Below are 26064 nucleotides of genomic sequence, written 5' to 3' on the forward strand. Positions count from 1 at the left end.
AAAAAAAAATGTCAGTAAGAACACTAAAGCCTAAAACGCTCCTAGTGCCTAGGCATAGAGAAGACTGTACCAAAAGAAAGCATATTCCCCATATAGTCTATCCTTTATTGAAAGACTCACACTTTTTAGCCAATTCTGTGTAGTGTTTATTTGAAAATCTAAATATGATTGCTATAATAGTTAGGGGGCATTTAAAATAAGTGAATGTTTACATAAAGAGACCAAGGGGCTTTACTGTACTTTATCAGTACAAAAAAAATGTGGAAACAAATTTCTATAGAATGAAAAACAATATAAGAAGGGTTTCCACAAGAACAGTATTAGAATCTATGATGAAAACTATAATGCATTTTTAAAAGATTTCTATTTTTGAGCTCACAGCAAGGAAAGGACGATGCAGCAAAAGGGGGGAAATCATCATCATCATCATCATCATCATCATCATCATTGTGGATTATAATGAGAATTACAGTTAGCAGAGACCTTTTCCCATCTCTTTACCAACAAGTATTCTTATCCAAGTATATTTTTCCTAAATAAATGAAAATAAGAGTATATTTCTAAGCAAATATGAAGTAAATCAAGTCTTTACTCTTTCACACTCTACAGCCCACTTTCCCAGTCCAGATCACTCAACCTATCTGTGATTCCTCTCTCAACCCTCATAGGCTAACTGTGGACAAATATTAATACAATTCTACCTCCATAACGTGCCTCCCCCCAACCTAAGTCCTTACTATCCCCCTACTACACACACACTGTCTATAGAATCAGGTACAATTTTCCCTATCTAGCCCCAGTCTACATTCCCATTCTGCTTCTCAAATACAACCTAATTTAAAGTCATTCCATTTCTCAACTGTATCCAACTTCCTACCCCAGGGACATTGCCAAAAGTATTCCTTTACTCTGGAATGCTCTCCCATTCCTGCTGTTAAAAATCCTAAAAGTCTTTGGAGGCCCAAGACAAATGTTACTTTCTCAGCAAAGCTCTCTTAGATCCCTCAGTTGAAATTAACCTTTCTCTGGCAATCTCATTACCCTTTGAGATGAATTTGGGACACTTTTCTTGTTTATCTCCCACTACGCTATGATTGCCAAAAAGCAAGAAACATAACCTATTTATCTTTGTATCTAACATTATCTACACTAGAGGGCCTTGCACACAGCACACACTTAACTCATGTTGGCAGAATTCTTTAACTGAATTTTCTTTCTTCAACCTGACAGTCTGATGTGTCCCTAGAACCTAGTGTTTTCAAAGAAGCCAAAATCTCCAAGCTGACTCTATGTCCTGAACATGTCTGTTTCTCCACCAACTGTACCATTAACCACCTTCTGTTTTTCTGTTTAATTCAAGATCAAGGAGGTATGCAAGCAGAGAATCCCAACACGGATCCCTAAACCAAAATCTACAGGCATTGCTAAGCTTTCCCCTAAAGTTCTCCCAGGGCCTATGGATAAGACTGGCTGTGGGAAGCTACACATCATAAGGACTGTCACCTCAAATACTTTCCTCCACATGGGAGCGAAAAGGTAAGTCATGCAAATGTACTGCCTGGATACATTCACCTACAGAAATATCTGGAAAGCTGGTGTTACTAGTATGGAAGGACAAAGATGAAGGGCCGTCTCTCCAGGAAATGGTGAAACAGCAAACAGACAGACGGTTGGTTCATTCACAGGTTGCTGGACCTGGTAAATATCCTGAAAGAGCAGGACATCTGCAATTACTTTAACTATATATGTATATGCATATACACACAATCACAGGCCCAGACACACACCCCAAATCTTCCCAACTCATCATCCTACTTGTAATCCAACCCAAAGTTGGACTATCATTAGCCAGGAATAGGACTGAATTCATTAGAACAGTTCAAAAGTTTTCTGGTGAACCCAGAAGTAATTCATTCCACAGAACTTTGCCAAGAAGATGTGGTATCAAGGATTCCTAATCTGCTTCAAGAAAGTCAGATTATTTCCATCAAAATGGCAGGACAATTAAAATCATACTTTAAGTTCTAAAAATATGACTTCTTTATGACCAAGAGGAAAAAAACAAGTGGTACTTCTTAGTTACAAGGAAGAAAGGAACAACAAAAATGAGTAACAGCCGAACACGTCCTTTGTGTGGCCTACCTGATAAATGCTGGTGTAGTGTGCACACTTGGCTGCTGGCACATAGTCTTCTGTCCCACTTTCCCTAGTAAATTGCCCCTCCTGTATATATACAGGCCATGGAATCTCATTGCTAGGCTTGTAAAGCAAACCAGTTTAGATTGGTATCATTGCTTTCTATAGTAATCAGGACATCTGAGAGTCAAAGGTCACTAATACTAAGATCTTTTAGGGAGATATGAATCACAGTCTTGGATGTTTAAAAAAAAGACAATTTATCATCTCAATGGACATTCTTTAATCACATCTGAATCAACACTATTGAAAACTCAGTTGGTTCAAAAAAAAGCTTGGGATCAGGAGACTCAAATTCCAATTCCAGTTTTTCACTCATTTGACACTGAGCTTGGTGTTCATTAGTCTAAGCCTTGAGTTTCTAGTATGTAAAACAGAAAAGCTGAATAATTCTTCAGGTCCCTCCCAGTTCTCATCATCCATGAATACGTCAACTACGAAAACTGAATTCAACCAGTCATCTACAAGGCGGGGCTCAGCTCCCTGGCAGTAAACTAAAGTAGTCTTTTTCTTCACACTAAAAACTCACTGAATCAAAGGAAACGTGTCTGTAATTTAGTATGGATAGAGTAACACAATGATATTTTAAGACAAATAAGGCATTTTTGACATGGGAGACAGTTGTATCTCACAAAGCTTCAGTCAGAAAAAATAAATACATTCTACGAAGAGCACGACCCAAGGTTTTCTGTGATTCGGCACTAAGAACTGGATGCATGATCCTGGAGGAAATCCTGCTGGTTAAGGACAGTGCTTTAGCTGGCTGTCCTGGGATGAAGTCAGCAGAGCAGGAGCAAAGGAACTGCCATTCTTTGCATTCATCCAGCCAAGCCCAATTCAACGCATTGATGTCACTATACAAATGTCCCTGGGACCCACTTCAATTTCAAGGAGGAGGAGAAGGAGCTGGAAGCCTGGGGAGCATTGAGCTATACAAGCCAAAGAGAGGGATGATCAGGAAATGGCACAGGGAGAAGGTGAGGAGGTTGGGTGAATTAAAAACCCGAAGTGGAAAAGTCTAAGTTAAATGAAAGCAGTAAGAGAATGGAAGGAGTGGACTACAAAAAAAGATGATGACCCTCTGACATGAAAATGATACAAGAGAGACGGTTCAGAAGGAAGTGCAGGGCAGTAACGGGTGGATGGTGCAGTGGGAAAATGTGTAGGGGGCTTAGGGCTATGCCTGACATTAACAGGTAATATTCAGCGAACAGAGAATGAGTGAATGAGGGAGAGAAGGGCCATTCAGTCAAGACATAAGTGAGAAAAGGTGCTAAGAGATCGCAATGGTATATGATAGGGTCAGGAAAAGCAGATATGCTGGGTAACATTCAACACTGATAATTATGCTAATGCAAAGGAAAAACACTGAACCTCCTAGGGTGGAACCCAAATAGACTGAAGAAAACCACGAAACAAAACAGGAAAAACAAGCACCAACAGTACTCCTAGAAAGACTCAATACCCTGGGAATGTTTTACCTTGAAGATGAACACAAAATATATTTTACGTTAGAGGTTTCAAAATTGTTTTCTGTTATGTTAAGAGACTCCCTAAAGTACATTTTCATGCCAAGCTGGCATAAGTTCAAGAACAAGCAAGATAAGAAAGACAAGATATTGTACAAATAACTAAAAAAAGGATAGGAAAATAGCTACACTTCTATGGAAAGCAGCAGAAACCTATCTTTAAATGGTAACACAGTTCTAATCCCATTGAGACAAAAGTGTTTAAAATAACACAATCTATCCTAACAAAAACTATGCTTATTTTAAAGCAATATGTAGTACAATAAAAATGCATAAACAACTTAGACCTGGGATAAGTTCAACAAAATGGTGTTTGACCTATAACACAACCAAAATATAAAGAATTCTGCCTCCTGAACATAATCCGGTTTCTGCAGAAATGTGATTCCTCCAAAGACAAAAATAAAAGAAGCTGTCCTAATAATTCTATAGTGATTTTATTAAGTTAAATTTTTAAAAGGAAGCAGATAAAAGTCCAAGTGAGCAAAAACACATTCAAATTGTAACAAAAATTTTAATTTTTGTATGATTTTGTATGCTGGAGTCTTTCCTCAGCTGTTCATTTATTTAGCTTCAATGATTTCTGAACTAATCTCCTTGCAACTTTTTAGAATAAAGTATCTGATTGTAACAGGAAAGTGACTGATCTCACACATAACTGATAATTCTGGACTGAGTAATGGAGTAACTGATGTAATGGAGTAATTCTCTCTGGGATGTGTTTCAAATTCCTGCTTTTGAGGACATGTGACATAACTCTTGGGGTCTGACACTGAGTCTGGGGCAGGGGTCTATAAATGTAAAGACCCCACAGGCCAAATTCAGCCCACTGTCTTTTTGTATATCCTGCAAGTTAAGAATAGTTTTTACATCTTTAAATAGAAAAAAAAAATCAAAAGAAGAATATTTTGTGAGATGAAAATTACATGAAATTCAAATTCCATTGTCTATAGATAAACTTCTATTGGAACACAGCCACATTCATTTGTTTACATATTTATTATCTGATCATTTCTTATGCTACAATAGCAGAGTTGAGTAGCTGTGACATTGGCCAACAAAGCCTAAAATATTTACTACCTGGCCTTTTACAAAAAAAGTTTCCTGACCTCTGGTCTAGTGTGAACTAGACTAACAAGGAGCTCAAGAGCTTAAGAGCTTAATCAACTAATTTTTTTTTTTTTTTTTTTTGCGGTACATGGGCCTCTCACTGCCGCGGCCCCTACCGCTGCGGAGCACAGGCTCCGGACGCGCAGGCCCAGCGGCCATGGCTCACAGGCCCAGCCGCTCCACGGCATGTGGGATCCTCCCGGACCGGGGCATGAACCTGTGTCCCCTGCATCGGCAGGCAGACTCTCAACCACTGCGCCACCAGGGAAGCCCCTTAATCAACTAATTTTTAAAAGCAATGCTAGCAATTTAAGAATGCAATTAAGAATTCTATGAAAGCTGATGAAAATGGGGAAACTGTATTTCAAGCTGATTGTGAGATATTTAGTAAAATGTATACTTCTATGAAAGCCCTAAAGTGTTCAACTAAAGAACATCAGATGAGAAAGGATTTGTGCCACAAAATAATGTAATGTGTTAATGTTGAATCTGAGGGGGAAATGGAACTATTTCTAGGCCTTCCAAATTCCTGGTATTTTCTAAGACAGCAGAGCTACTGTACATGCTATTTAAAGAAAGATGTATAAATTTGTACCTTTAAAGGTTCATAATTGTTGTCAAGAACCACTTGTTTAATCATTTGCAAGAATTATAGAAATTGTATAAAGTAAAGTAAAACTTGGTCTTTGTTACACAGTCTTCAAGTACAGAACAAAAATGTTGCACCTATCCCTCTCCTCTTTCCTTCTTCTCACCTTTTAAAATTTATCCTACCTGTTTTTTGCCCTTAAGCATGTCTTAAAAGAATATCATTTGCATTTTGATGAACCACATCAATGTATAAAGTCCATAAACAGATTATGTTTTTCCCTCTAACTCCATTACAATGTTTAAAAGAGAGCCAAGCATGAGAGTTCAATAAATGATTTTGAAAACAACATGCTCTGAAGCTGATCCTCTGTTGTATGTTATCAACAACTACTGTAAATATTCCAAGTCTGAATTTTATATGTAGAGGCAATGCTTTACAACATCTACTACTCATGGCTGCCTATAGATGTGAGAAAAGGAAACTCTAGTGTGAAAAAAGGAAAAAAAAACCCAAAACTTAAGTTATTCAGGTTTAAAAAATACAAGGTGTTCCCCAACTTCACCGTTTCCAGAAGGAATTCAGCATAGATAAAGTGATGTGATTTTTAAGGATAAAATGATATTACAACAAAAATATTTACAATGCTTACATCAGCAATCTCAAAAATGAACAATCACACTGATCCTAGGTGACAAAAGCTGTCACCAGTAGGAATTATCAGCTCATTTACAAAGCAAAAGACTGCTGTTCTTTCAAATATATAATTTCAAAACTAAACCCAAATATGGTTAGAATAAAATGATAGTAAACACAGTTATAAAACACAGATTTCTAATGTATTTTTAGAAAAAGAAAAGCAACATCTGCCAAGTCCGTCAAAAGCCTAAGCAGGATTTTGACAACTCTTCCAGTGGACCAAGTTTCTTTAGACGCAGAAGTCCTATGTTAAAGTCTCCAAGATGTGGCTGTGAAATATTAACAATTAATTACTTAACGAACAAATCCTTAATGAGTGCCTTCTAAGTACCCAGATACTACTATAGGCCCAAAGGATACAGCAAAGAACAAGATAAACAAATCTCCGCTCATATGGTGCTTACATATTAGTGTGGGGAGACTGTAATAATTTAATAAGGAAAATAATAGTTGGTGATAAGTGCTCTGATGAGAAATACTGCAACATGATAATGTAAGTAGATAGCTACTCTACACTTGCTGAACAGGAACTTAGGTGTGTTTGAACTTAGGTTTTAATGTCAAGAAAAGGCCAACCATTCAAAATTCAGAAGGACAGCCCAGAAAGGAAAAGGAACAGCTATTACAAAAGGCTAAGACAAAATGAGCTTGGCCTGTTGAGGCACCCAATGAAGGCTGGTGTGGCTGGGACAGCATAAACTAGAGGGGAGTCCGTATGTTCCAGCAGATACCAACCATGGTAAGCAATCTAGGTTTTATTCTGTGTGTTGGAGGGAAGCCAGTGACAGGTTTAAGCAGGAATGTGATCTGATCGATCAATTTGTCTGCTGACTGAAGCACAGAGGGACAAGATGGAAATTGGGAGCCCTGTTAGAAGTTTACCGCAGAGATTTAGGCAAGAAGATGGCAGCATGTACTCTGATGGCATGAACAAAAAAAACAAACAAGCAAAAATAAAAAAGGAAAAAAGATTCAGGATATGTTTTGGAGGCAGAGACAAAACTTGATAGATCAGATGTAAAGGGTGAAGGAACTAAATAAATGAATAAATCAGAACATGCCTAGGCCTTTGTGAAATTGGGCAGTTGGTGATTTAATTTACTGAGATAGGGAAGTCTGGAGAAAAAGCAGATTTGGGGAAAAATTCAGGAGTTGGGCCTCATTTACATTTGACATTCTCATCAAATAAGTATAGACATCAAGAAGACAGTCAGGTATGTGAGCCTTGAGCTCTAGGACCACGTATAAGTTCCTGGGAAGAGATTGTTCTCAAAGTCCAATGGTACAACCTGCTTATTTGTATCTCAGAGTAATCAGCGTTCTTTAGAAGAGTACACTTTGGGAAACTAAGAGTTAATAGACAATTTGATAACAATGATGTATCTAAACAAAAGGTTTATAAAGTATGAGCCTCTTTAAACTGATAAAGGATTATTATTTTAGAGATGAGATGCTTATCATTGATAATTAGAATAATTAACTTTGAGAAATTTAAGTACACAGACTGGTTTCTGACTGCCTGTCTATGAATCTCAGCCTCTCTACTTACCAACTGAATAACACTGGGCAAATCACTAAACCACTTGGTGCCTCAATTTCCTCATCTAAAAACTGGAGATAACTGTACCTACATCATGGTATACTTATAAAGATTAAATGAACCAGTACATGTAAAGCAATCAAAAAAGTATCTGGCACAGAGTGACCACTTAACAAATGTAAATTAGTATTGTTACCTGCAATTTCCGGGCACTGCACACAGAAGTGTCTTCACACTTCAGTTTTCCAGTTAGATTCTTGGTAAGAGATGGCATCAAAGATTCAGAATAAGCTAGGGGAGCATATGAAAAACCCTCCTCAAAAGAAGTGGAGGCAAAGAGTTTTGCAGATTGCTAAAAACATCCTATTTAAAATAAGCTATAGGGACTTCCCTGGTGGCACAGCATTTAAAAATCCATCTGCCAATGCAGGGGACACGGGAAGATCCCACATGCCGCGGAGCAACTAAGCCCATGCGCCACAACTACTGAGCCTGTGCTCTAGAGCCTGCAAGCCACAACTACTGAAGCCCACGCGCCTGGAGCCCGTGCTCTACAGCAAGAGAAGCCACCACAATGAGAAGCCTGCGCACAGCAATGAAGAGTAGCCCCTACTCACCGCAACTAGAGAAAGCCCATGTGCAGCAACGAAGACCCAACGCAGCCAAAAATAAATAAATAAAATAAATAAATTTATATATAAAAAAGTAAGCAATATATGTGCCGGTAATTCCTAAATTCGTTATCTCCAGCTCCAACCCTGGAGCTCCAGACTCTATACCCAGCTGCCTACTGGACACTTGACTTGGTAATTTAATAGGCATATTATTGGAATAAAAAGGGAAAACAATCGGTGTTCTCTTTAGTAAGTGAATGACCAACTGACCACTTCCAACAGCAGAAACTCTCGGCTCTGCTCCATAAGTCACGAAAACCATGATGTGAATAAACATTCAGCTTCACACTGAGAAAGTGCCCAGTTTGGTCAGCTACATGAAATCTCAGGCATTGCACCTGGTGCATTAGCACTAATGCTTTGCAATTATGATTCTACTGCATGCATTGTTTACTACCACACATGCAGTATTATATATTATTATCAAATAATTTCTTAAGGTAGGCAGGGAATAAGGAAATAAGTGAAATGAAGTGAAACGAAATATTAGATATCATTAGATGATTCCTAGGCTCTGTTGCCTGAGGCATACTGTGCTGTACACACCTCAGCAGAGGAAATTCTCAGTTGTCTTACCCTGGGCCATGACTCCAATCACCACCAATGATGACACCAACAGGGTGACCAGACATCTCAAGTGGACTGCCCCAGCAAAATTCTAAGAGCATGGCCTTCCGCTCTCAAAAGTGTCTAGACTGGATGAGAAATTATATATCTACCTGTGTATACTATCACCAAAAGTCCTGTAAAATGCATTCACTAATTCAGTTAATATCTACCAAACACCAACTAAGTGCCAGGTACCATGTTGGACTCCAGTACAATGCAGGATTCTAATACAGGCATACCTCGGAGATACTTAGGTTCGGTTCCAGACACAATAAAGTGAGTATCACAATAAAGCAAGTCATGAATTTTTTGGTTTCCCAGTGCATATAAAAGTTATGTTTCACTATACTGTACTCGATTAATTGTGTAATAGCATTACATATAAAAAGAGTACATACCTTACTTAAAAAATAATTTATTGCTAAAAAATGCTAACCAATGCAGAGTCACGACAAACCTTTACTTGTTTAAAAAAAAATGCAGTATCTGTGAAGCACAATAAAGTGAAGTGCAATAAAATAAGGAATGCCTGTAGAAAAACGACAGGTTTTGAAAAGCCATAAGATATATGCAAAAAGGGTCATATGTAGATCGAGAGCTTTAGTAAGGGTCTCTGAGTTACATACCTCATCTAAGAAGTCATGAAAACCGCAAAAACATAGTTCAATTCCTTGACAATAGATAGATAGAGAGCTGGATAAATATCATACACAGTGTGTGTCGGTGTTTGGGCATCTCTGTGTTTGTACAGTTTACTCTTAGAAAATGTGCACAAGAATTCATAACCACAGATGTTAAGCCTTTGTTGTAGATAGATATAGACTGCTGAATAATAGACTAAATGCTCCATCACCTCACCACCATAAGCACTAACTGGAAACAGGTAATAAGGAAAGATGTTTACTTTTATAGGCAAGTAGCGTAACACACGACAGGAGTAAAGGCATTACTACAACTATCTTTCCTTTCTCTAACTTAAGGCACTATTTCTCCTCTGACTTTCAAAACAATATATAATTCACATATTTTAGGCTGATCTTTCTCTATTAACATAGGTAGGATCAGAAAACCTGAATTGGTGCAGCTGTGATTTCTTCTGAATTAGAAACATTATTCAGATTATTTAAACAAATCACTGGTAAATAATCAATCAAGCAGATCTCAAGGAAGCTTATACACTCACCTATCTTCAAAGCAGTTAACAAAGCAAAGGCCATTGATAAATTTAATGTTAGCAATTTTCAAACCTCAATCTTACAGCTAGAAGGAACCTAAGAAGTGGGGTGATCCTAGGGACTCCAACATATCTTGATGGGAATCCTGGCAACTTAGATGAAAGAGGCTGTAGCACTTTATAGTTCTAACTAGATTCAACGTTTAAAACTCTTGGTTGGTAAAACCCTTAAAAAGATGATCTCTAAGGATCCCTCACTTCACAGACTATGACACTGAGGACCAGAGAAGCCACACAGTAATAGTGGGAAAAGTGTGACTTTGAAAGTCAGGTGCTCTTGACTAACCTCTTCTCAGATCTCTCCCTTGCTGTGTGTTCCTAAGAACAATTAACTTTTCTGCTTCTCATTTAAATATGAAGGTAATGCTTACTTTTTAGGCATGTTATGAAGATTAAATTAAAACGCTTACCCTTTAAGAATGTTATGAAGATTAAATGAATTCATATTTACGAAAACATCTGGCACATAGTAGATACTCAATACATGTTAATTTCTTTGTTTCCAAAGGGTGACTAACTTGAGAGACACATAGCTGGTGAGGGCAAGAAAGAGGACTAGAACCAAGAATTAAGATCCCCTTCACCACTCCAAAAATTTTTGACTGTTTCTTAATTGGCGTTTATCCTTGAATCATACCATAAAATATAGTTTTTAACACCTCAGTTATGGGGGGCAGGGGCTATTAAAGGAAACGTGAAATACCACAGCCTGCAAAAAAAGGTATTTGTGCCTTCAAGCACAAGCATACATTTGCTAAAAACAAAGCCTCAAAAGAGTCAGAAGTTTAATCAATGAAGTATTATACTGGCAACCTTTTGAAAAATGCCATCTGCTCTGTATCTGAAGCCTGCCCTTCTGGAAACAATGCTGTAGTACAGCATTGAAACAATGTTCGTTGTTTTCAATGGCTATTTCTCAACTTACATTTCAATACTAATGATTGCAGCAAATATGTATCAACTGTCAATCATGTGCAGGGTCCTGTGGACTCTACAGACATGAATCAGGCTTTGGTTTTACCATAAAAAAATCTTAGAATCTAGTAAAGAAGAGAGGCAGATTCTGAAGAATGATTTTAAAAAAAACAATTGTATATTAAGCCATGAGACTTGAAAAGTTCAAGGCCAGCCTGTGGTGAGGAGTTATTTAACACTATCTACTCAAGGATAAAATATTCACTGCATTGGCAGTAGGTACACGTAGCATAATAAACATTGTCTGAACTGTGTTAACTGAATTCTACTCTCGTTTCTGACACCAACTAGCTATGTGAACTTGTCATGTTATTTGATATCTTTAGGTTTCATGTTCCTCATCTGTCAAATGGGTGAATCCAAGCGGATCTCCAAGTCTCCTTCAGGCTCTAAAAGTCCAAACGATATGATAATGATATGCTGCTGCTGCTGCTAACGACAGCAAGAAAAACTAAAGCTTTTATTTACTGCTCACATATTATGTACCAAGCACTGTGCTAAAGTGCATCATTTGTATTATCTTCACGACAATCTTATGAAATTGGCATTATTACGCTTATTTTACAGATGAGGAAAAGGAGGCTAAACAGTATTAAAAGGCTGGAGTCGCGATTTGAACAGAAGCAGTCTGAACCTAACCCAGGAGTTAACCCTTAACCGCTAAGCCCAAACTCCCTGTCTCCGCGAAAACTGTCTTATCTGTTAAGAAATAAGGACAAACAAAAAACAGCTTGGAAAAGGGTCCTTCCTGACTAGAGGGCAGGTATGAGTTACTGTCACACTTGTCTGTTTCACGTGTTAGTATATCTCTTGCTTCACTTGCTCCGCGACGCTCGCGTGCACCCCACGGCGGTGTGCACTACCGCGGGGCAGAGAGCGGCGACGGCCAGAGGCAGCGCCGGCCCGGGCTGAGGCGCACGGAAGGCTGTGGGGTGGGGGAGGACCCGCAGGAGCGCGGGCAGAGTCGGTACCTGGGCTGCTGGCTGCTCCTGCCGGCTGGGTCTTCCACCACTCGTCTCCAAGATCGTCCGCCATCTCCACGCGGGACTCGACGTGGCCCGACCACCAGGGAGGAGCGGGCACTGGCCGTGACTTGCGCTGCTTCAGAGCAGGGCTGCCGGCGTCGCAGCACGCTCAGCCTCTCCTCAGACACTGTCGCCTCCGCCCCGCGGCGATGACGTCATAACTTCCGCCTTGCCTCCCCGGTAGCTGCGTCTAACTGTTCGCAGTTTCTACATCAGTGCGGATGGGCAGGATCAGTCTGGAGACTTAAAGTAAACCCCACAAAAGCCGAAAGAAAGGAAGACACGTAAGCAGAAAGAGTGTATCATTTTTTTAAGTGCTACCTTTAAAACATTTTGTTTAGGTTTTATTTTTGCCGAATAGATATTGTCGAAAGTGGGAGACCAAATGCTAAGACAGTTTTCCTCTGTTCAGTTTCAAAGGCCTTGAGTCGCGGGAGAAGACCGTAGCACGTGGGTGTGTTTTCGTCTGTGTGTTAGTGTTTGGGCGTCGGTGTGTTTTTACAGTTTGCTCTATAAAAAGACGTGCACAAGTCATGACCATGAATTTTGGACCTTTCTTGTAGATGAGGGTACTGCTCTTTTTATACGATATGAGGAAAGTAAATGTTGACTGGTCCAGAAGGGCTTGCCAACGGACAGACCCGAGAAGTACGGAGAGTTTATAGTCGACTTCCCCGCACTCTCTTCGACTGCGCCCCCCCGCCACACACACACACCTGGTTTTGTGAAACAAGGGAAAAAGAAGGGAGCCCGTTGCTGCCCAAGTATAGGTAAGCGACCTACGGTGCTTGTCTCACTCCCTCAAGTGGCAGAGGTGGGCAGGGAAAACCCGCTGGGCGCCGAGGGCTGGGGCCAGCTGTAAACGAGGGCTGGGGCCAGCTGTAAACTAAGTGTGTGGACCATACTTTTCAGGAGAGTCATGAGGTGAAAATCATACGAAAATGCATTAAATACACGTGATGTGCCTGTCACTGTAATTGGAATACTGGCTTAAAGATGAGTAGGATACGACCCCGCCTTCCAGATTTCACCAGCTCAAGTAGAGGAGCTACAACTTGTAAGGATGAAGGTCTAAACTAATGATGACGATACATTCTCAGAAACAACCGGGACTCTTAATCTGATGAGGATAAGATTAGCCAAATGTGAAAATTATCCAAAACCCACCCAACTAATAGGTGGCTTATAAATGCATTACTGATAAGACTTTATCAGTATGTCCTAAACGCTCTAAAAGGGAAGATATTAGCTATATAAATATGCCAAATGTAAAATAATCTGTAATCATTGAAAGTAATGTGTCTTTCATGAGGAAATGTAGATGGCAGAAATTATGGTGGTTGACTGAAAAGTTAGATAAGAAATACCAATGAGGGGGAGGAAGTGCCATGACCAATAAGCATATGAAAAGATGTTCTGTCTCATTATTAATCTGAGAAATACAAAAAAGACTACAATGAGATACTGTTTTTCATTCAGTAAATTGACAAAATTAAGAAGTCTGGCCGTACCAAATTCTGGAGAATATGTGTGTCAGTAGGAACTCTTAAACATTATTGCTGTGAGTGTAAATTGGTATAACCACTTAGAAAAGCAATATGGCAAAATCTTGTAAAGGTCAACATACACACCTTATGATCCAGCAATTTCCACTCCTAACTATATACATTTGGGAAACTCTTGCATATGTGTACCAGGAAATTATAAAAGAATATTCACAGCAGCACTGTTAATAATAGCAAAAATTTGGAAACAACCCAAATGTTTTATATAGGAAAATGGATAACTAAATTACAATATAACTGCACAATTAAGCAGAGTAAATGAATGAACATACATAAATAATGACATGGATATACTTTGGAAATATAATGGTTAATTTTAAAAAGCCAAGCAAAAAATAAAAATAAAAAAGCCAAGTCTCAGATACCATTTTGTAAAGTTCAGATACAAAGAAAACTAAAAAAAATTCAGGCAAAAAAATTCATATGTGATTTTAAGGTAAGAGACTGGTAAGCACGAAATTCAGGATGGGGGAATTCCCTGGTGGTCCAGTGATTAGGTCTCCATGCTCTCACTGTGGAGGGCCCAGGTTCAACCCTGGTCGGGGAACTAGAGTCTCACAAGCCTCACAGTGTGGTGAGGCAAAAAAAAAAAAAAAAAAGGATATGGATTGGTGGGGGAGGGGAGTGGTCAGGGAGATGGGATTAGGAAGCACAAAGGTAAATGTAAATTATTGGCAAAGTTCTAATTCAGATAGAGTGGATGTGCATTTAAGTACTATGCTTTATAACTTATAGGTATGTTACATATATTTTTGTGGTATCAAATAACACGTTATTTGTATAATTTAAAATATAAAAGATTCATTTACACAAAAGAGAAATTTTCATTAAAGTAAGTGCTATTCATTAAGAACTCATTAAGAATTCCAAATAATGACCCTTTATCTCAAATGACATTCAAAGCTGCCAGTCTTACTACTTTCCCATGTGAGTTCACTTTCCCACTGTCCTGATCTTATCCCAGGATCAGTCTTCCTATTGGCCCTGGATTCCAACCACCTCAGATGCCGGTCACAAGTCCCCAGTTGTCACCTATGCTTCTGACCTACCAGCTATAAATCAGAGGTTCTCATGAACTCCCTCCTTGGGTTCAGTCGTTTACTAGAATAGTTTATAGAACTCAGAGAAATACTTATATTTACCAGTTTATTATATAAAGAATACAGATGAACAGCAAGATGAAGAGATGCATAGAGTAAGGTACAGAAGGGTCCCAATCACAGGAACTTCTGTTTCCATGGAGTTGGAGTGTGGCATTCCTGGCATATGGATCTGTTCACCAGCCTGGAAGCTCTCTGAACCCTATACTTTTGGAATTTTTATGGAGGCTTCAATATATAGGCATGATTCATCATTATCTGTCTCCAGCCCCTCTGCCCTTCTTGGAGGATGGGGAGTGAGCTGAAAGTTCCAAGCTTTTAATCATGGCTTGGTGTTTCTGGTGACCAGCCCCTGTCCAGAAGCCCACCAAGTGACACCTTATTAGAAAAAAACACTCCTACCACTCAGGAAATTCCAAGGAATTTAGGAGTTCTGCGTCAGGAGCCAGGGGGCAGAGACAATGCCCTTTTAGTCATACTGTCGTCTTCTTCCATTATGACTTTGAAGCAATACTATTGATGCCCTGCTCCATTTTCCCTTGGCCCATATCTGAGCTTCTTTGTAGCTGTGGTAGACTATTTCCATCATGCTGACAACTTCCCTCCCTGAGCACCCCTACCGTCTTCTTCTCTGGCACCATGGGAGCTTGCTCAGCCCAAGAATCAATGCAGTTAATGCTCCCAAGGGCAACCCTCAACCAAAAGGGAACAGGTGTTAGTAGATAATGCTCCAGATTCTCTGTCCTTTGGTGGCACAATTCTGAAATATGTTTCACACAGTTTTTTAAAGGGTCCCCAGATGGACACTTTATTGCCTTTTCTGTTTTTCATGTCTCCTTTCCCCAGTCTCTCACTTGTGCTTCCTGAGATCACCTCCCAAATAATATACCTGCACCCAAGTCCTAGTCTCAAGGTCTGCTTTAGAAGCAACCTAAATTAAGAGTTGGTACTGGAAATACCCTAGAAAGCAGACCCTCAAGATAAAACTTGGAAATCAATTTACTCACTGATCAGATGGTAACAAGGACATAATTGGTAGTGATAAGAAGAATGGTAAAAACTTCTGGTGTACTGTAACATAACAATAACTAAAACACAATCACTCACCTGTGGTAGATTAGAATGACGTACAGGTGGAAGGGGAAATGCTGGCTTGTGCAATAGCTTTAACACTTGAAAGATATGGGGCAATTGTAATTTTAAAGATTGTGGAGTTGGCTGGTTATTATCAATTCCAAATATGCTGAGAAAACCAGAAGTCCTTCCTAGCAGTGCTTAAAAGAGGCCCTTCTGCAACCAGAGTCCATACTGTGCTATAAATTCAGGTCAAAATTTGATCAAAAGGGTAGCAGAGCTACAAAGAGATTGACTGCACAGACCGATATGTTACCTATGGTCAAGTCAAGTCCTCAAAGGGAAGGAGAGACTGAGACTGAGATGGAGACATTTGGGTAGATGTCCTTGAGGTTCCTGAACTTCCAGATTCTTGAGCCTTCTGGGCTGACAGAACTGGCCCTTTCTCCCTTGCTGGAGGAAAATAGCCTCGTATTACCTGGAGACCATTCAAGGCCTCACTGTAGTCAGTTGCCTCACAAGATGATATTTGAGCCCTCACCTCCTCTCATTGCTTCTTCACCAATAACTAGAGTTAGTTCTCAGCATAGACAGAGTGGAAAGTACAGCCCCTATTATAGGAGAAAATTATTTATTTACAAGAAAGACTACAGGTATATATATATATTATATATATATGTATGTATGTAGATATACACATATATCTGTATGTGTGTGTATGTGTGTGTGTGTATATATATATATATATATGATATATTCAGCAGGAACCACGAATTTCTTAAGGTAATGGATCTTGAGAGTATTGGACCAGCAGTGTGTGAAGCTGGGTAGGAGAGAGGTTATTGATGTGGAGACACTCCCCAGTGGCCAATGATTTAATGTCCTGTGAAGTCCTAACATCCTGTGGGGATGGCATCTTAAAACTTAGACAAATGGTAACCTATAGTAAATGAGATGGAAACATAGGGACTGCCTTGGCAGATTATTAAGGAAAGGGTCGGGAGACTCAGTGGTGGACTTTAGAATGGATTTATTATGTGAGACCAGAGAACCTACCAGCTGACTCTCTTCCCTGGGAGGGCCCAGAGGACAATTCTTTCACCATAAGATTGCAGTAGTGTGTGGGCACTGACTTAGTTGAGAGACTCAATGGTGACTGTCCTGTGTAGGCCAGAGGTGACAGTAGGAGATGCCCGAGTGTCCGTGAATATGACAGAATTCCAGAATAGTGAAAGCAGTTGGCAGCACTGAACCATCAGAAGCAAAGTGAATTTAATCAGTGGTCAGGGATCCTTGAAATGTAGGGGATGTGTGGTGTTCCACAGACCGTGAGTTCCTAGGGGCAAGATAGAAAGCTAATGAGGGTATTGATTGACTTATATAGCAACAACAACAAAATCAAGAGCTGGTAAGCAGAAGGCAGATTTTTAACTGCCAAAATGGAAAAGCATGATCTTTGGACATGTTTCCAGATATCAGCCAATTCTCAAACTCAAGAATCCATTGATTAAAGGGAATCTGGATCCCCCTGAGAAGTTCTCTGCAACACAACCAGTATATACAATATGTACTCATACCTTTTCCAAAGGAAACTATGGCCATTTTTCAGAGTAATTGTCCACTGTAGAAATGGGAAATACCTAGCTCTTTCAAGGGCTGTTGGATACAGGGTAACTACATTGACACAGGGAATCCAAACTGCCACCATAACCCCCGTTAGAGTGGGGCATACAGGGGCCAGGTGACAGAGTCCTGGCCTAAATCTGTTTCATGGTGGCTTCAATGGGTTCATCAACTTATGGTCATATCTCCAGTTGCTGAGTGCGTAATTGAGATGGATGTACTTAGCAGCTGGTAGGACCATCACATTGATCCTCTGACCAATAAAGTAAGAACCGTTAAGGTAGGAAGGGTCATGTGGAAGCCCCTGAAAGTGCCTTCCCTTTCCCCAGTCCTTTCAAAGATAGTAAATTAGAAGCACTATCTCATTCTAGTGAAGTTGCAGAGATTAATGCCAACCTAAAAGACTTAAAGGCTGCAAGAGGTTTGGTTTACTAGTATGGTCCTCCAAAGCCAGATGGACCATGGCAAATGATGGACTGCTGTAAATTTAATCACATGGTATCTTTAAGCATAGAGGATGTACCAGGTGTTATATGTTTGGTTGAACCAATCAACACAGCCTCTAGCACTTGCTTTGGCAAATGTGTTGTATTTGATTCCTATCAGGAAAAAATATCAAAAGCAGTTTGCCTTCACTTGGGAAAAATTGAGTTCATATTCACTCAAAGTTGTGAATATTTTCCTATGAACACTCTCAAGGCTGGTTAACTGTCCTGATATTTGTCATAATATAGTTCATAAGGACTATGATTATTTGAACTCTTCCTCAAAACATCACTTTAAACCATTTTATTGGTGATATAGTATTAATTGGATCTGGGGAGCAGGAAATGGCCAGTACTGTGGATGCCCTAGGAAAATACATACATGCCAAAGTGTGAGAGATAAATCATAAATATTCAGGGCCCTGCAACACTGATCATGTTTTTAGAAGTCTGGATATATGAGGCATGCCTGGTATCCCCTTCAAGGGAAAGGAAAAGTTATTGCATCTTTCATCTCCTACCACCTACTACCTATGCAAGAAATAGAGAACAGTATTTGGTGCACCTGTTTAGATTTTACAGCTAGCCTATGCCACACTTAGAAATACTGCTCTAAGTCACTTATCAGTTGAGTCAAAAGGCTGCCAGTTTTGAGTAGGGTCAAAAGAAGAGAAGCCTTGGTAGTGGGTCCAGGCTATGACACAACCTGCTCTTCCCCTTAGTTCATAATGACGTGGCAGATTCCAAGGTGCTAGGTGAGAGTTGATGATGCTGTGTGGAGTCTGGCTGGACCTGAAAGGGGAATCACAGCACAAACTCATAGGGTTTTGTTTATTTATTTATTTTGCTTTTTGAAATGGCTGTTTAATAAACCCAGGGCAAAGGGTGTGGTGATGAGATTGCTTCTTGAAAAGTGTCAGGCCAGAAATTGTACTTTGAGAATAATTCACAAATTTCCTTTGACCCAAGTCTTTTCGTTGCTTATTATTGTTCACCATGACCTTCAGAAATTCCTAGGGTTTTAGAGTAAGGCCATACCTTCAGTAGCCGAACCATTCAAAAAGCAGCTACTGGCATGATACTAAGTTCTAGCAGAAACTGAGCATTTGACAATGGAGCATCAAATGATTATATTATCAGAGCTGCCCTTTTAGACCTGGGTTTTGTAAGGTTGGGTGCCCACAGCAGCAACCCACTGAAAAATAGAAATGATATATATGGGATCACATCTAAGCAGGTCCAGAAGTCATAAGTAATTTACATGAACAGGAGGTAAAGATCTCTGTGTCTTGTATTCCTCACTCACACCTATGGCTTCATGAGGTGTTCCCTGTGACCAGCTGATGACGTTAGAGGAAATATTCATGACTGGTTCAGGCTTGATATGTTAGTAGAGCTGAAAATGGACTGCTACTGCACTACAGTCCCACTCGGGGGGGGGCCCTAGAGGACAGTGTGAGGAGAATCCTTCTAGTGGGCAGAGCTTCAAGATGTACATTTAATTATCTCCTTCGAATGGAGAGAGAAATAGTCTGAGCTAAGGATAAATACAGAGTCTTGAGTAGTAGTGAATTGTGTGGTTGAGTGGGTCAAGGGCCTGGAAGATATAATATTTAGAGTTCAATAGCAAAGAGATCTGGGAAGAAGCATTTGCAGGGAACTAGGGAGTGAGCAAAAGTGTGTGGATCTTCGTGTCCCATGTCCAGGTGCGCTAGTGAGTATGCACTATGGATGAGACCCTGAATATCCAGGTAGACATATTGCAGGTTGTGTTTTTCAGAGATGGCCACAAATGTCTCCCGTCCCACATACTCTTCTTACAATGTGACCTTGACACTCCTTCTGTTGTGTGGTGGGGTCTGCTTCCCTCTCTGTGAATCTGGGCAAGCATTTGTCACCTCCGCTGATAGAATATGGTAGGAAGGATATTCTGTGACCTCTGAGGCGCAATCTTAAAAATTCTATGCATTTCCACCTTGCTCCCTTGGGATGCTCACTTGGAATCCAGGTGTGATACAATGAGAAAGCCCAAGGTAGGCCACACAGAGGAACCATGTGAAAAGGACATATGTAGGTATACTGGCCCACAGCTCAGCTGAGGTCCCTGCTGACAGCCAGCATCAACAGGCAGACCCATAAATGAAGATGCTTCCAGATGATTACAGGCCCCAGGTGTTGATTCTCCTCCAGTTGTAGCCCTAGACGTCGTGGAGCAGAGACAAACCATCCACGCTCTATCCTCAGAAGTGAATTCCTGACCCACTTTTCTCACGTAAGAAAAAAACCTGCTTGTGAAGCTGTTGTTTCTCCTCTGGCCACAAGAGGGAGAACTTGTTCTTTGGGAACCTGCAAGTTTTAGAAGCCATGCTTACTTCCTGTCTCCTGTGGGCCGCGGGGTACCCTGCCTAGAGTTGCAGTGAATTTTCCATCTTTCTTCCCACAGGGCCTGGTGAGGTCAGGTGGCTAAAGTAAAACTTACTTTAAAAAAAAGTTCAAATCTTGAATACGTACGAGCTCTAAAGATCATTTAGAAGAAGAAACACCTGATATTTAACTTCACCTTTGGAACCAGAAAATTGATATGGCGATTGCATGTTTAGCCTTGAAGAAGAAAGGAAACTCATTCTAGTTTGTCCTTTGGAGTCACTAGGTGAAGGTGGACTGTCTGCCTCAAGCAGCTGGGTCTTAAGCTCCCTAGAAGGTCATATCCACTGAAGTAGAGGAGGTGCAGTAGGTGGCAGCCCCACAGTGGTCTGCAGAACTTCCCTGGGAGAGGCTGGGAGACTTGCAGTTTCTGGACCACTGCTGTGGTACGGCTTAGACTCCTTACCCATTTGGTGAACACTGGTGAACGTGGAGTAAGGGCGGCTGCCGGAGGTCATTTTGAGTTACGTCCTACATCATGGGTTGGTCCTGTTAACAGATATTTTCCCTCTAGTTTTTTTATTTTTTAGATTATTTTTATAAATTACAGTAAAATACACAAAACATAAAGTTTACCATCTTAACCATTTGTAAGTGTACAGTTCAGTGGCATTAAGTACATTCTCATTACTTTGCAACCATCACCACCATCTATGTCCAGAACTCTTTTCATCTTGCAAATCAAACCCTATACCCGTTGAGCAATAATTCCTCATCCCTTCCTCCCCCTGCACCCAGCACCTGGAAATCACCCTTCTGTTTTCTATGAATTTGACTTCTCTAGGTGTCTCATATAAGTGGAATCATACAATATTTGTCCTTTTGTTATTGGCTTATTTCTCTTAGCATAATGCCCTCCAGGATCATCCATGTTGTAGTGTGTAGCATAATTTCCTTCTTTTTTGAAGGCTGAATAATATTCCATTGTATGTATATACCACATTTTGTTTATCCATTCATCCATCAAAGGACATTTGGGTTGCTTCCACATTTTAGATATCGTGAATAATGTTGCTATGAACAGGAATGTACAAATAACTGTTTGCATCCCTGCTTTCAGTTCTTTTAGGTATATACTCAGAACTGGAAATGTTGGGTCACACAGTAATTTTATTTTTCATTTTTCGAGGAGCCTCCATACTGTTTTCCATAGCTGCTGCCCAATTTTACTTTCCCCCCAGCAGTGCACAAGGGTTCCAATTTCTCCATATCCTCACCAACACTTGTTATGTTTTGTATTGTACTGTTCTGTGTTGTTTCATAGTAGCCATCCTAATAGGTGTGAGGTGGTCCCTTCCGTTTTTTTTTTTATAAATTTATTTATTTTATTATTTATTTATTTAGGCTGTGTTGGGTCTTTTGTTGCTGTGCACGGGCTTTCTCCAGTTGCGGCGAGCGGGGGCCACCCTTTGCTGCAGTGCACGGGCCTCCCATCGCGATGGCCCCTCCTGCTGCGTAGCACGGGCTCTAGGCACACGGTCCTCAGTAGCTGTGGCACACGGGCTCTAGAGCACAGGCTCAGCAGTTGTGGCGTACGGACTCAGCTGCTCCGCAGCATGTGGGATCTTCCCAGACCAGGGCCCGAACCCGTGTCCCCCACATTGGCAGGCGGATTCCCAACCACTGCGCCACCAGGGAAGCCCGTCCCTTCAGTTTTTAAAGCCAACTGCCTTCATATCTCCTAAGGGGTAAGGATGTCACCATGACATCTGTCAGTATATAGTCTTTTGATAGCTGGCTGTTTCCTTGTCTCTGGTAAGGACAGTAACTAAGAAATAACTGAGGTCATCTCTCTCTCTTTTGAGGTAAGCTACTATTCTAAACCTTCACTGGCAGTTGTTTGCTCCTCAGGCAGCCGAGAACTTTTATCTCCTGCCTTTAGGCAGTATGGTGTAATAGCTCAGAGCATGGACTGTGGAGCCAGATGTGTGGGTTAAAATCTTGGCATTGTCATTATTAGATCTTGGACAAGTTACTTTGCCTCAGCTGTAATATGGAGCTAATAATAAGAGTCATTATAAGGAGTAACTAAGTTAATACATAAAAACAGTTAAAGCATTTTGGTACATGGTTGTCACTCAGTAAATAGTAGCAGTTGTTGCCCCTCCATAACACACTCTACAACTTCACCCACCCTCCCAAATGTAGAAGATAGTTACTATTATCACCTACTGTTTTACAGGTGCAAAAGCTGAAGTTTAGAGACGTTAAATAATTGATTCAAGATATCACAGCTGTTAAATAGAGGAGCTGAGATTGGTTCTCTGAGCCTGGCCTCAGAGCCCTCTCCTAACATGTTCTATATTGATGACTCTGGTTTGGCAGAACAAATGACAAGGACAGCATTGGCCTTGGTGAGGAAAGGCAGCTCTTACTAGTAGGCAGTTGGAACCTGGGAAGCGTTCCATCAGCTTTCCCCATTGTGTCTGTCACCCACAAATGAAGAGCAGATGTGAATGTTGCTGCCAGCCACTCACTTGTTAGATGAGAACTGACTTGGCCATGCTCATTATAAAATTAATTTTTAGGTCTTGGTGGTTTTAACAAAGCATGTGAATTGTAGGTCTCCACAGGAATCATAAACTTTAATTTAGAAGTGCTTTTGAATCTAATAAAAATCTATTTTTACTTGCATTAAGATAGCAAAGGAAAAAAACCTCTAGAAAGGTTCTGGATGCCTCAAAGGAAAATTCAGTTAGATGGTTCTGTGTTTCAGTAACACACATGAGAAACTTCTGAATAATTTGTTAAAATGGGATGATGTGCCCCACTTTTTAAATTGAAAGTCCAATGTACTTATCTCCAGGAATTAGCAAAAAATATTTTTCTAATAATAAAAATCATTAACATCTATTTGACATCATAAAGAATAACATATTTGAGCATAAAGTTGATCCTGCTACAAATATTGGTTTTGAAAATGAAAGCATCAGAAATTCTGTGTAACTCTTTGCTAGAAGAAAGATAACCCTAAGGCTACAACATAGATATTTTTCTTTTTCATGATATGGAATGAGCATGATATTTTCATTTTAGAGTCACAAGGACCATTAAGGAGAAAACTTTTTTGAAATATAGGAAAACATGATTGATTTACACTTTTTATTGGCTCTGCGTATTTGGAGTTCACTGTAATTCCATGTGGATTGGGATGCCATTTCCCTTTGCTATATCTGTGATGAAAGGATCTGTTAAATAAATTCCTGGAGCAAGTAAGGGAGGAGATTTTAAAGCACTCTAATCATTTTTGTCTGCAAATGGTGCCACTGACTTTGAGTGCCTTTCCTCTCCTTCTTATTATAATAGGCCACCAGGTCTCTCTCCAGGCTCATGGCTTTACCCTCATCTGCCCAGCAAATGCGTGTCTGGTGCACAGGCAGATCCCACAAGTCTATGTATAAACCAAGCGTCTCTTCTTTCCCTGCCTGGAGCAGGCTCCACTGGAGGACTGCCTATTTCTATCAGTGGAGCCGACCCTGTTTTCCAAGCGTATCAGTGAGGAAACCACCTTCAAGTCAAGCTTCCTTCTCCCTCATAAGGGCATCCTGGGATTGTCTCCAGGGTCAGTTCTGTCTTTCAACTGTCTCTTCAGTTTTCAGTTCTTCATTCCGTTTCCTAGCCCTTGAGATAGCTCCATTGTTATGCAGTCCTTAAACCCTAACACCTCACCTGACATGTGACTCTCACTCTTTAGACTTGGTTAGGCTCCCTGGACCATCAACCCATCACCCCATTCCTGGATTAAAGCTGTTCTGATCTCCTCATTGGTTTTGCTACTTGTATCATACATTCTCCATAGAATCATCAAAGTAACTTTTCTAAAATACTTATGTTCATACCATTTTCCTGTTTAAGGACCTACAATGTCTTCTTATTGCATATTAGATAAAGTATAAATGTATCTTCCCTATATGTAAAGCCCTACATCACTTGATCCTTCTTTGGTTATTAAATGTTTCCTTTACTAGTTTTTGAGTAGTTCTTCTGAACCAGTCAGGTCATTTCCCTTATCTCTGCCCACCCCACTCCACCCCCGCCGCCCCTTCTGACTCTCTCTCTCTCTCTTATACACACACACACAGACACACACACACACACACACACACACACACACTGCCCTATGCTCCATTCATCCAAATTCTGTCAAATTAAAGATGATTTCTTTAAAAGTCGTCTTCTCCAAAAAACTACCTGAGATTAGCTTTTATCCCACAGTAGACTTCTAAATAATCTTGGGACATATAATCTTCTGTATAATCTTGGAATACCAGAGCTGGATTCAGTCACACCTCACATCGAGTTTAGCACTAGCTCCCACAGCAACCCTGCAAGATTCATTCTTCCCTCCACCCTGGAGCTGGACCAGCGCTCTGTGATGAGCTGTGGATGCAAAGATGAAACAGGTGCCTGCTCTCAAGAGGCTTACACTCTATCAATAGGGGAGACAGACAAACAGTTCAGTTATAAAGCAGGAAAAGTAAAGGGACAGAAGATTGTACAAGGCAGGGTAGTGACTAAATCTGAGCAGTAGGGAAGGAGAGGTGATGCTTGTGCTGTGTCCTGAGGGGTGGGGAGGGATTATCGAGCAGGTAGGTCAGAGAAGGCATTCCCATGAAGGGAGCAGCATGGAATGGCCTTTCTCTTTCTGAACTTTGCTAGCACGTATGCATCCAGTTGGCTTCATACCACCCTTGTTTGTATATCACCTGGATGTCAACTTGTTTAACAAACATCTTCATGTCCTCTAAACAAAAGATACTTTTAAAAAGAATGGTCATGTTTTCTATTGCTTATGTGCCCCTCACATTGCCTAGTAATATCAGGTGCAAAGTAGGGGCTACTTTTTGTTTTGTTTTAATGTAAAGGGATACTATAGACCTATTGTAACGATGGATTTGCCCTGCTTGTCCGGCATTCTAAATTCCAACCATTTATTATTCCTCCTTGCCTCTGTTACTTGTATCTATCCTTCCATTTACTTTTGTGACCAACACTGTGTGCACATGAGATGACTGGTCCATGTTATGGAAGAGCCTTAGGCTGTGGAATGAAATAGAACTAGTTGGGCTATGTGGGAATGGAAGCTATGGCCTTGAATTTCCAGATTGATGCATTTAAACAAGTGAGTTAACCAGCCACAGACTGGTGCTACATAGTTGCTTGTTGAATTTGAGTAATCCCTTTATGATAGTCTAGACATGATAAGCTGTGATCATTCTGAGCTTGATAAGTCATCACAAAAGAATTCTTTCCTTATCAGTGATGCTTATTAAGACCCTTAGGTTGTTGAAACAGGTCTGTTTCTGCTCTGAAGCTCCACTCATCACTATCTCCCCTCAAAAATTTTGGCTCTGGTGTGGCAAACTGTAACAGAATTGAGTACATGAAGATTAGTTTTTTTTGTGGGAGAAAAGAGATTTGTAGCAGTTTATCCTTTTAGGTTGGATGTGACAGATGCAGCAGCTAATTGTTCCCTAATATCTGTTCTCCTTTCTTCTGTATTAATAGAACCTCTGATTTTTAGCTGGACATGTGCTTGCCTGCAGTAAATATTCCATTTCCCACACTCCCTTGCAGCTGGTTGTGCCAGTGTGACTAAATTCAGAGCATGGT

At 40.3% G+C, this 26064-nt stretch overlaps 2 protein-coding genes across 2 annotated transcripts in view; one reads left to right on the forward strand and one right to left on the reverse strand.

Annotated features, from left to right (window-relative positions):
• LOC116752730 (filamin A-interacting protein 1-like) overlaps window positions 1-5773 on the forward strand; it is a 57414-nt gene extending 51641 nt beyond the window's left edge. The window contains exon 4 of the mRNA XM_032629467.1: window positions 1361-5773. The gene's annotated coding sequence lies outside the window, so the exon portion shown is untranslated. The remainder of the gene's footprint in view (window positions 1-1360) is intronic.
• CMSS1 (cms1 ribosomal small subunit homolog) overlaps window positions 1-12302 on the reverse strand; it is a 397814-nt gene extending 385512 nt beyond the window's left edge. Inside the window, exon 1 of the mRNA XM_032629472.1 lies at window positions 12127-12302. Within this exon, the coding sequence (XP_032485363.1) occupies window positions 12127-12190 (64 nt within the window). The 5' untranslated portion in view covers window positions 12191-12302. The remainder of the gene's footprint in view (window positions 1-12126) is intronic.
• Window positions 12303-26064: the final 13762 nt, after the last annotated feature.

Source organism: Phocoena sinus, chromosome 4 (genome assembly GCF_008692025.1).
Source record: "Phocoena sinus isolate mPhoSin1 chromosome 4, mPhoSin1.pri, whole genome shotgun sequence".
Classification (NCBI taxonomy): Eukaryota; Metazoa; Chordata; class Mammalia; order Artiodactyla; family Phocoenidae; genus Phocoena; species Phocoena sinus.